Raw genomic sequence first — 11,996 nt, forward strand, 5'->3', positions numbered from 1 at the left:
GGTCGGTGTTTAGGCCGGAATATAACGCACATGCATACTACTGTCATGATGATGGCCACTCTTACTAAAGCTTTAAAACCAATCTTGGGAAGGCAGTTGGGAAATCCAGCAAAGGCAAGGCATTTTATTTACACAGTATGTCCAGAGACACCTTGTAAATATAAATAATAAAACGAAATTGATTATCAACGCCGCAAATTAGCGTGACATTTCAGTAAGACAAGGTCAGAACTTACTAAACAGTAGTTTAGTATTATTACGCATTATACTTGTTAGTTTAGCTCAGTCAATGCACTTACATATTTGTTAATTTATATTTAAAATTACAGTGCGACGTTTAATCAATGCAAATGTGACTGACATGATGATTTCAGTGCTTGGCGGTGTTTCAAAACGTAGTGAGCTGCCAATGTAGACAACATTTTTGGCATTCTAGACATCAGATGTTGCTGTCTAAGTAGGCAGCGCACTAGGTTTTGAAACAGCCGTGATGTGAGGCGTGCTCTAACGTGTGATGCTTAATGGGTCTGTTTTTGTAGGTCTTTGGCGCAGCAGTTATAAGTCAAAGAGGAAAACCTACATACACAGTGGGTTGCTGTCTTTACCTGGCAGCTAATAATGCCTTTCTGTCTGTATACTTGTCTCTGTCTATCTATCTATTTTATTGTACTATTGATTAGAAGAAAAAAACGGTCTTACGTGAGCTTAAAACTGCAGTCCGTAACTTTTTTTTGGTTAAAAATGATCCGAAATCAATATTTGAGCAAGTACGTAGCCAGCCAGTGTTAAAAACTATCGCCTTACTTTAGCCAGATTCACAACGTTTAGCTTATAATTAGTGATGGGAAACCGAGGCTTTCTGAACCGTTTGAGCAGCAGCAGTTTTAACATTAAGTGACATGAAATCTGACGCACAGATGCCATTGGAACATGCCGCTATTCTCAGTGACACTTCCGGGTTTCAGTGGCACGTGTCACTAAAACCTGTGACACATGTCAATGGACTGCGTCTTGTGTCAGTTGCCGCTGGGTGTCGCTGCATAATGTAGATTGCGTGACACACGCACTTAACGGCAGAACGACATTGAATTAATTAACATTATGTTACTGTCAAACATACGATTTATTACATCACGGAGTTCATTTGTACAACAAAAACTGAGTTCCTATATTAAGATTAAAACGTGTCTTATGCCCCTTAATGTGTATTTTTCATTGTAAGTTTATTTCCAGTAGCCTGCTTTGTGCAATGCATTCAAATACATAAATACGCGTTTTTTTCATTTTTGCATAGATTTGACAGGTCAGTTGTATCATTTGTAATTATAAAATAATATAGAGACTATGCAGAGGCCATAACAAAAAAAAAAAAAGAAAAGATAGAAAAAAGAAACCTTTTAATCAAATGTACCACCACTAACTGATACTTGCCAATCAGGAATTAGCCTACATATAAATATAAACTGATGAGAAAATGCCACAAACCATTATGATGTCTGCTATTCTAACGTGCTTCATGAAACTTACACCAACAATTCAGAAGTGTGCTTGACCTTGACACTAATGTACAGGTAATGCAAGTCTGCAACGTAATGTAAGTCTATGCTATATAAAACAAAGTTTGTACTTATTAACCTGTCTGCAGAAAGTCAAATGCTTTGACAAAACATTCAGGCATCTCCAGAAGAAATGCATGCTCATATTAATATATATATATATATATATACAGGTGCATCTCAATAAATTAGAATGTCGTGGAAAATTTCATTTATTTCAGTAATTCAACTCAAATTGTGAAACTCGTGTATTAAATAAATTCAATGCACACAGACCGAAGTAGTTTAAGTCTTTGGTTCTTTTAATTCTGATGATTTTGGCTCACATTTCACAAAACCCCACCAATTCACTATCTTAACCAATTAGAATACTTCAAAAGACCAATAAAAAAAACATTTTTAGTGAATTGTTGGCCTTCTGGAAAGTGTGTTAATTTACTGTACATGTACTCAATACTTGGTAGGGGCTCCTTTTGCTTTAATTACTGTCTCAATTCGGCGTGGCATGGAGGTGATCAGTTTGTGGCACTGCTGAGGTGGTATGGAAGCCCAGGTTTCTTTGACAGTGGCCTTCAGCTCATCTGCATTTATTGGTCTCTTGTTATACTGAATCCCAAATAAGTGTACACACACACACACACAACCAAGTCAATGTAAAGTCAAACACAAGAGTCATGCGAAGCGCTGGGTTTTTTTCAAACCAGCTGCCCCGACCTGCATGACGGTCGAAGCTTCAAATGTCATCAATCACGTGGTATTGTCATTTCGATACAAGCATCGGCGGCACAGTGTGTGTGATACAATAATGCTTTGAAAACTGCGTCGGAGCATCGGTATCAATCGTCCCATCACTACTTGTAATAATGTTTTCTAATTTGAGTGGTACGGGTAGGTTTTCGCGGGAAATTCGAGCATGGCACTGCGTAATTACGTCACGTCTGTAAACACAAAGAAGTTGTCTGGGCTACTAGGCTGTCGCACGTGAGGATCCTGCAGGTGGAGGACCGCGTATAACCTTTTCTCACAGCAGCCAGAATAATTAAATGTATCATTTTGATGGCGGATTGTAATCCATAAAGGATAATGTGTTAACACATGTGAATGAAATTAAATTATATTCCAGTTATAAATGTGCTTCTGATTACAGAGAGCCTGGGATTACAAATATTAGTATTTTAAAGACAACCAGTGCGAAGGGAGCATAATTTGCTTTTTGGGTTCAAATAATTTCTTAATATGAAATTCGAAGAGTATGACAATTAGATTAGACTGCAGAAATTGAAATCTACAGGCATATACACACTACTCCGTCTCCAATGCTGATGTTGTTAACATTAATCATTTGAGAATAAAGTATAACAATAATAATAATTTGAACGGTTTGATGTGATATGAGCTAACCAATCTTTAGATTTAATCACCATTGGTAGCGAGATTTATGGTAATGCTTTTTTCCTCAGTTGGTCGGAACAAACGTGGCAGACTTGTTACTTACTTGTTCCGATGACAATATAAGGTGACAATTCTTATTTGGGTCATATTGCAAGACATAGGCAAGAATCTGTGCTTGCGAAGTAAATATCCACACCAGTGCGGTGACTGACTGCCACACACACACACTCTTCAGGACATTTGATTCATCCGTGCTGGAGGCTCACAACCCACGCAAGGAAGATAATTCTGCACACAACTGCAATTCCAGGTTTTCAAACAGAGGTGGCGACAAAGAGGCAAAACTTACGGACTGCAGCTTTAAGGAAGAAAGGAATTAATTGTGGTTCCTAATTCTCTATCACTAACTGTGATTTTATTTTTTATATTCTTCACCTCTGGCCCTACTTTGTCTTGAAGGGACAAATCATAGTAAGTATGGAGTAACATAAAAGCATGTTGTCAAGTACATCAGTTATTTCCACGATTATCATGCACATGTAAGATATCCACTGAGTATTTATTCATTATGCTAATTCGTAGCCTCCTCCCGCCAAGTATGGAGGCCGGCATACTGTAGCATTGATTCCTGGAGATGGGATTGGACCAGAACTGCTTAATCATGTGCGGGAGCTCTTCAGGTTTGTCAAATCAATACTTTGCACAAATATAAATAGTGGCTTATAATAATGCATTGCCACATTAAGATTTTCCTGTTAAATCATAGGTTCAGCTGTGTTCCTGTGGACTTTGAGGTGGTGCACGTAAATTCTTCATCTACCAGTGAGGGTGATATCAACAATGCCATTATGGCCATTCGCCGCAATGGAGTTGCTCTTAAGGGTCTGTACATCCAGCTAGTTAGTTGAATGTTATTTTTGTTCCTCTATTTTTAGTGAAATTTTAGATACCAAAATTGTTTTTCATTTTCATATTTTCTTCCAGGTAACATTGAGACCAACCACACAATGCCCCCTAACCACAAGTCACGAAACAATCTTCTACGGTAAGCCTGAAAGACAAACGATTACACAATTATTCTCTTTATAACAGCCCCATTATGCTGCTTTGAAAGTGGTAAAAATTGTTGGGCCCCTCAGTTTGAGTTCAATTGAGTGCCTCAGATTTTGCCTCCTGCCCATGACTGTGAGTCTAGGCCAATTCACCACCGTTCGCTCTCAGCACAGCTGTCACTCTCTCTCTCTCAGCACAAGTCTGGATTTGTATGCCAATGTGATGCACTGCCAGTCACTTCCAGGAGTCCAGACGCGCCACAAAAACATCGATATCATCATCATTAGAGAAAACACAGAGGGCGAGTACAGCAGTCTGGAGCATGAGGTCAGAAATTTTCTCGCACCCACTCAACAGACTTTCACACAGCTCTGCCTGTTTCTCGCACATTTTCCGTCATATACAGAAATTTGACATGAATGTGTGAATTCATCAATGAAGATATTAAAATTTATTATTCTATTACACGTAAGTACAAAAGAAAAATACATAAGTTCAAAGGTTTGGGGTGTGTAAGACTTTTTAATGTTTTTGAAAAGTCCCTTATTTATTTGATCAAACAGTAATATTGTAAAATATTATTACAATTTAAAATTAAAATCAAAAAAATTAAAACTTAAAAGTGTAATTTATTCTTTTGATGGCAAAGCTGAATTTTCAGCATCATTACTCCAGTCTTCAGTGTCACATGATCCTTCAGAAATCATTCTAATATGCTGATTTGCTACTCGACAAACTTTTCTCATTATTATCAATGTGCTGAAACAAACAATGTTTTTATGGAAATTGTGATACTTTTTTCCCCAGAATTTTTTGAATAGATAATTCAAAAGAACAGGTTTAATTTAAAATATAAATATTTTATAATATAAATAAATGCCTCTACTGTCACTTTTGATCATTGAATGCAAAAAAAACTAAAAAATTTACTTGCCCCAAGCTATTGAACGGTAGTGTATAATAAAACATGTTCATCATTTTGAATATTTGTTCATCATGGAAGAATATTAAAATATATCAAGTGTCATGTAGGACAATCTATATTCTATAGAATTATATATTATATTTTATATAATTATTCTATAGTATATATTATATTTTTATAAATTACATCTATTTCATTATTTGTTCATATAGTTTCTGAAGTAAGTCAAAGTGTGGCGGGTGAAGAAAAGTCAATGGCTGCAGTTGAATACGGCATACTGTGAAGTGTGCATGAGTGAAAAAAGTCAAGAACTGATTTGGGTCAAATTTATTTCAAAAATAAAAAAAGCATATTACAATGCAAAAAATGGTTATACATACATTTAAAAATAAATTGTTCATATAGTTCAATGCATGACACTTTCTATGTCCCCCACTCATGAATAAAATCTTGTTTTTGTCCTATCCATTTGATGTCTTTTTTTTTGTCTATACCCTAATATGATAATAAATACTCATCATTTCCTGTGTGTTTCAGAGTGTATCAGGAGTTGTAGAGTCTCTAAAAATCATCACACGGAACAACTCCCTCCGCATCGCTGACTATGCCTTCAGACTGGCCCGAGAGAAAGGTCGCCGCAGGGTCACGGCTGTCCACAAGGCTAACATCATGTCAGTTAGTGTACTGCTTGTCATCTGTACTATTAAATCACATTTGTTTCACAGCAGAGAATGTCACTGGTCACGTAATGTGTTTCCACTCTGTTCTCCTAACAGGAAACTGGGAGATGGGCTGTTCTTGCAGTGCTGTAAGGAGGTGGCCTCTGGATACCCAGACATTGAGTTTGATAGTATGATTGTAGACAACACCACCATGCAGGTGAAGTACTCATGCACATATAATCAAACAAATCACACTGACAGTTTTGATGTGATATGAGAAAGCAAAAAAAGCTCATTACTATATTTACTGTGGTTATGTTCTTTCAGCTTGTTTCCAAGCCCCAACAGTTTGATGTCATGTTGATGCCTAATCTCTATGGAAATGTGGTGAGCAATGTGTGTGCGGGGCTGGTGGGTGGACCCGGTCTTGTTCCTGGTGCCAACTACGGGCGAGACTACGCTGTGTTTGAAACGGTTGGTCTGAAGGAAAAGACAGAGGCGATTAGCACAATCCTAACTTGCTCAAGTTAAAAAACTTCCCCCCACAATAATTCTTATATTTTTAGATGTATTATTGTTTTATTAGCTTTGGCCACAGTAGTGTTGTCACGATACCAACATTTTGACTTCGATTCGATACCTGACTAAAAGGAAAGAAAGAAAGAATCGCATGCCAGTGCCACCACATGCCTATGGTGAGCAGCTACCAGTCTATGATACAGCTGAGCCCACAAGTAAATAAAGATTTTTGCGACATTGGTAAGTTAGCTAAAAGGATAAAGCCAAATTAGACCGTTATTATCAAGCTTAATTGCCCCGTCAAACTCGGATGGTGAAAAAGTGTACGTATCACAAAATAAATCTGCAATACTACAATATGAGTAGTATTGTTTTATGATAACGGTTTATATCATGATACAGTCATTTTTGTTATTTTATCTTTGTTATTAATAAGAACATAGATGCAAGTAACAAACAAAAGGATAAATACAATAAGACAAAGACTGAAATGAAATAAGCAGTGTTTTTAGGTGTAGTAGGTCTAACAGTTGCCTTCAAGTAAGAGATAAAACAGAAATCGTTGAACAAACTAATCAAAATATAAAAGTAAAGCAGAGCATAGTCTTCACTGTATGAATTAAACATTCATACATAGATACTTATTAAACTACTAAATTTAGTCAGAAAAGATTAGTGAGTGATTTTTCTTTTGTTGTTTGTTTAACATTACAACCCTCTACATTGTGAGTAAACAGGGTCGGTTCTAGACATTAGGAGGCCCAAGGCAAAATTCATGTTGGAGCGCCCCCCAATAAAAAGCACTTGAAACAAATATGATCCCTAACCTTTTTATTTATACAACATTTAACATTAAATTTGGTTTATTTGTACTTACACAGTACAGAAATGTGGAAACATTGCTATTTTAAATGTTTTTGAAAGAAGTCTCTTATGCTCATCAAGTGTGGATTTAGCCTACAGAAAAAAAAAATAATATTGTGAAATATTATTACAACTTAAAGAGCAGGTCATATGGGTTTTTGAAAAATTATCTCTTTTGCAGTTTATAACATAGCTATCCTTAAATGAAAACATTCTGCAAAGTTGTTAATCAAAAAAGTGCATGATAAATAAAGATATTGCCTCTCAAAAGAGAGAGTCGATTCTGAATCGCCTTAACGAGCCGTCATATTTTCGAATCTTTTGCCTGTTACCGGTAAACGTCATTGGGTAACACATTTGCATAATCCCTGCCTGCCCGCGAGTCTGACCTTCCCACAAACACTTCTGCTAGTTAGTGTGTTTACATCATGTCGAGAAGAGCTTTGTGTTCAGGGATACCACAGAAATACAATTTGAACCTTTTGTTGTGTGCTCATCATTTTACAGAGGACTTCTAATCTTGGCTTTTATCTTCGTTGGCTACTTCTATCTTCTTAATTTTGACAAAAGCTCTCCAAACCACAACCTGTAAGTACGATCGATACGTTATGTGCACATTTTCAATTGAGTGCTCAAAATATCAAGTTTTTTTTGCTAATATGTGATGTATACCTAGTGCAGCTTTAGGTTTCCAGGTAAAGCATGATATTACTGTCTTACTGAAATTAAAAGTTCTGATAATTCGCTGTGAACCCACCATTTCCTAATAATGTGTCGATTAATGTAGACTGATGTTGTTCTAATAATTACTAAGTTTTTAATTGCTGTTTGTTTTGCTGCACCGGCAGTTATAGGGTTAATGCGGAGCTGTTCTGATTAAAAGTTAAGACACAGAGCGTCTTTTGTCTGGCGTTCTTCAAACATTACAGTAGACATATTTTGTTTTACAAACTGTATCGTTTCATCAGTTAGTCACGTTAGCACTCGGCTAACGTATCCACCATTATTGTTTTAAGTGTATAACGTTACAGTTTAGCAGCTAAACTTTAGCTGCGGGCACGATTCGGTTGCATAAGTGTTTTTGTATTTTATGCCATTATTTTAAGAACGGATTGGAGCACTATATTATTGTTTTATGTAAAGGTGCTTTGTCAAGGGTAGCACTTGCTAACTTGCTCAAGGACTCCTCTCTGTGCCAATCACAACAGGCTTGGCCAGCTGACCAATCAGAGCAGAGTAGCCTTATGGAAGGGGGGGGGTTGCTCCGAACTTGCTTGGAACGAATCGTTTCGAAATCATTGGCAAATTACTCTAATATTAAATGTATATTCTGAGAAAATTACAATGTTTTCTGGCCTTAGATGCATTTAAACCTGTTGTAGAGGACTCCAACACAATATTAGGACACTCTAAAATACCATATGACCTGCTCTTTAAAATAATGGTTTTCTATTTTACTATGCTTTAAAGTATAGGCCTATTTCTGTGATGCAAAACTGAATCACAGAGAAAGAAAATTTTCTTCAGCCATTACTCCAGTCTTCAGTATCACATGATCCTACATAAATCATTCTAATATGCTGATTTATTATCAATGTTAGAAACAGTGCTAGAAATCTTTTATAACAATACAAGTCTTTACTATCACATTTGATCTATTTAACACTGATGATTATTACTGTTTTTTTTCTCTGTATTTCTGATCAAATAAATGCAGGCTTGATTAGCATAAGAAATTTCTTTCAAAAACATTAAAAACAGTAATGGGTCCAAACTTTTGAGTGGTACTGTATGTACATATTAATCAAACTTTATCTAAGGTAATCTCTTTTTTTTTATGAAGATGTTATTGTTGATGATGTTATTATTATTTTGCCGTTTTATTTAATCACAGTTCCAGAATACCACTTCAGTAAGTGCTTTTATTTATTTTTTTCCTAGCTGGGTATGGGCAGGATTTCCCCATCCCATTTAATCAATATTGACTACAGATATTGTCATATTATTAATATCAATAAAATGATATTATGTATTGCATTGTTACCTTAAATATGACATATATACACACAAATCAAGTGGAACAGAAAGACACGGTCACTACTAAGCAGAAAAAAAAGTTATTTGACTGATGGACTAGCATATAGGGGATGCTACGGTTATGGAGGCCCCTCCTCAAAGCCCGAGGCCCTAGGCAATCGCCTGCTCTGCCTATAGCTAGCGCCGGCCCTGCGAGTAAATCACTCACATATGCGACTAAATCTTCACTCTGGGCGACTAAATGATGTCTAATATTAGCCAATGGCTAATAAATTCTCTGATTTTACTCAGTGTGTGAGTTGGAGGCTGAGTATAAGTTTAGCACAGATATATTTTCATTCGCCAAACACTCTGCCTGAGCGCTTCAGAGTTTCACTCTCCGTCAAGCGATCTGTGATATTTTTCAGTTCATCACAATGGATGCGCAGCGCACCTGTGTTTGTGTATTTGGCGTACCATAAACTCTAGTGTGAAGGCGCACGACTTGGACACTGAATGACCAAAACATTTTTGTTAAATGGCACAGCTTATATATATATATATATATATAGATAGATAGATAGATAGATAGATAGATAGAGTATAGTATTTCAGTCTGGCGAGTAAACAGAAAAATGTACTTGCCAATGGCGATTCAATTGCCAAGGTGTCCGTAGAGGGTTGCATTATAGATACAGAGCGGCAGGAATATTAGTCTGCTGACACTTTAAGAGCTGTACAGATCCAATTTATTGATACATGCGTTTTCTTTCTCTACTGTTTACCTTCACTTCAGTCATAAGACGGGGATTTTAACATAATTGTGTGTATTTGACCGATGAAGCACAATAAGTAGTGAAAGAGATCTGAATTCGCGATTGCATATGTTGTCTGATGAGAGACGACTTTCAGTGCGCATGTGCATCGGGAGTGTGTTAGCACGTGAGTACTGCACGAGTTCTTTTTCAAGGTTTATTGCGATTAGTAACTCTTTTTAACATCAAGCATGTCCCGTGCTTCATTTTCTCATTCATGCATGTTTCTTATCCATTCTCTAAATTGTCAATAACTTTAAGCAGTCCTGCGCTGCACGAATATATAAAGTTTGGCATGGCCAGTGTTGATGCAGGGAGCTGATGCAGGGAGCTGAAGCAGAGCGCTGCACACACACTGCTGCCGCATGTCGATGTAACTCGGGAAACATGGCTCTTATTAAAAATGTCATTGCTAAAGTAGCAGTACTAGTAAAATGAGGAATCGTATCGTTTTTAAAAGCAAGGTATCGCAATACCTTTTTAGTACCTTATACAGTGCAACACTAGGCCACAGTTTGAATAATAAAAATAGCCAGCTATGTAAAACCTATTAGGCCAGTGTCTAGTGCCCACTTATATATTATTATATATAAACATAGAACACTTTTCTTTAAAATTGTCACAATATTTCTGTTTTTACTGTATTTTTGGTCAAATAAATGCAGCCTTGGTGAGCATAAGAGATTTTAAAATGATAAAAGACTTTAATTAATATTCATAAGCAAGAGTTTATGATGTTCTTAAGTTAACTCAGTCTACTTAAATAGAAAGATATGTTTTCTTGTTCTACATGCAATATATCGTATCAAATATATTGTATACATAGACCCATTTTAAAGAATGATGTTTCTGTTTAAATACAGTTTCTCTATTGAAATTGAGCTGTTCCAGTGAAACTGAAATGCAAATTTTGAGTGACATTTGAATGACAGGCCACTAGGAATACAGGAAAGAGCATTGCCAACAGGAACATCGCCAACCCCACTGCCATGCTGCTCGCCAGCTGCCTCATGTTAGATCATCTCAAGTAAGTGGTGAATGAGAAGCTCATGTGTTATTTTATGTGTCAGCTCTTGTGATGGTAATTTTGCAGATTTTTGCCTTCCCGGTTCTTTGCCACTGTAACATCTCTAACTTGATGAACAGCCAGAATTTCCCTGTTGTATAAAATTAGCCAAATATGTACTGACAGAATTTTCTGTCAATATTACTGTAGTGCAATGCTTAATATATGATTTTTATAAGCAGTGGCTTCTTCTTTTCTTTTTCAGAATTCATGACTATGCCAACATGATCCGAGGTGCGATTCTCACCACCATGAATGAGACCAGGGTAAGTCATACCCACACTCTCTAATTTATAAACCTACCTGTCCACATTTTAGGGTTGGTCTAGCACATCTTGTGAAGCTAATTTTAGATCACAACTGGCTTTGGTGAATAAGAGTTTTGTCAGGTGTGAATACCTGCCCATCAAGGCACCAGTTAGACTAAATATGACTAAATTTGTGCATAAAAGAACTCTTTGTAGTAATGAGTCATTTTTATTTAGTTTGAGCAAGGGTTGGCCTCCCCACTCACAACTGCTGCTTCTGTCTCATTTTCTTGACAAGAATTGCGTTTATTTAGATGCGGAACGTCTTTACGACCACATCAAACAGGAGACTTTTCAGATGTGCTCTCCAACTTCACCTCAGCACCAGGCGCTAGTCAAATGAGCACTGAAAAGATACAGGTGATGAGGGAGCTTCAGTAGAACAACAGTGAACTGCGGTCAGATGAGATGTTGTCAGGCCGTATGTCAGTAAAAATGATTTTTCCTGTCCTGTCAGCCGTTATACTGTGCTCATAGCACGTGCTCTTCAATTGCACACACAAATGCAGTAGTGCACGCTGTAACCTTTATCAATTTATATCAAAGAGCGAAAGAAACTACGTGCATGCAATGTCGTAGTTATGTCGTCAGTTAAGTCATTAAGTTACCAAAAAGGCAATTAAAGCTGTCTTAAAACTTTGCATGTATGTAAGTATTTGTTATATGAGTCACATTTAAAAACATGTCTCTGAAATGCAGTGGTTTTCAAAACTGTCCTGGAGCAGCCCAGCACTGTCTCCCAATCTTAACACACCCGATTCAGCTCATCAGCTCATTAGTAGAGACTTTAAGACCTGAAGTGGGTCAGAAAAGGTAAAAA

At 36.8% G+C, this 11,996-nt stretch overlaps 1 protein-coding gene across 1 annotated transcript in view; it reads left to right on the forward strand.

Annotated features, from left to right (window-relative positions):
- The first annotated feature begins 10 nt into the window (after nucleotides 1–10).
- The window catches only part of LOC107593912 (isocitrate dehydrogenase [NAD] subunit gamma, mitochondrial-like), a 20,794-nt gene continuing 8,808 nt past the window's right edge, over nucleotides 11–11,996 (forward strand). Inside the window, exons 1-12 of the mRNA XM_016283799.1 lie at nucleotides 11–114; nucleotides 540–587; nucleotides 3,408–3,419; nucleotides 3,531–3,628; nucleotides 3,715–3,830; nucleotides 3,933–3,993; nucleotides 4,196–4,328; nucleotides 5,464–5,597; nucleotides 5,703–5,805; nucleotides 5,916–6,062; nucleotides 10,735–10,829; nucleotides 11,074–11,134. Coding sequence (XP_016139285.1) covers nucleotides 31–114; nucleotides 540–587; nucleotides 3,408–3,419; nucleotides 3,531–3,628; nucleotides 3,715–3,830; nucleotides 3,933–3,993; nucleotides 4,196–4,328; nucleotides 5,464–5,597; nucleotides 5,703–5,805; nucleotides 5,916–6,062; nucleotides 10,735–10,829; nucleotides 11,074–11,134 — 1,092 coding nt within the window. The 5' untranslated portion in view covers nucleotides 11–30. The remainder of the gene's footprint in view (nucleotides 115–539; nucleotides 588–3,407; nucleotides 3,420–3,530; nucleotides 3,629–3,714; nucleotides 3,831–3,932; nucleotides 3,994–4,195; nucleotides 4,329–5,463; nucleotides 5,598–5,702; nucleotides 5,806–5,915; nucleotides 6,063–10,734; nucleotides 10,830–11,073; nucleotides 11,135–11,996) is intronic.

The sequence above is a fragment of the Sinocyclocheilus grahami genome, unplaced genomic scaffold (assembly GCF_001515645.1).
Source record: "Sinocyclocheilus grahami isolate Dianchi unplaced genomic scaffold, SAMN03320097.WGS_v1.1 scaffold177.1, whole genome shotgun sequence".
Taxonomy (NCBI): Eukaryota; Metazoa; Chordata; class Actinopteri; order Cypriniformes; family Cyprinidae; genus Sinocyclocheilus; species Sinocyclocheilus grahami.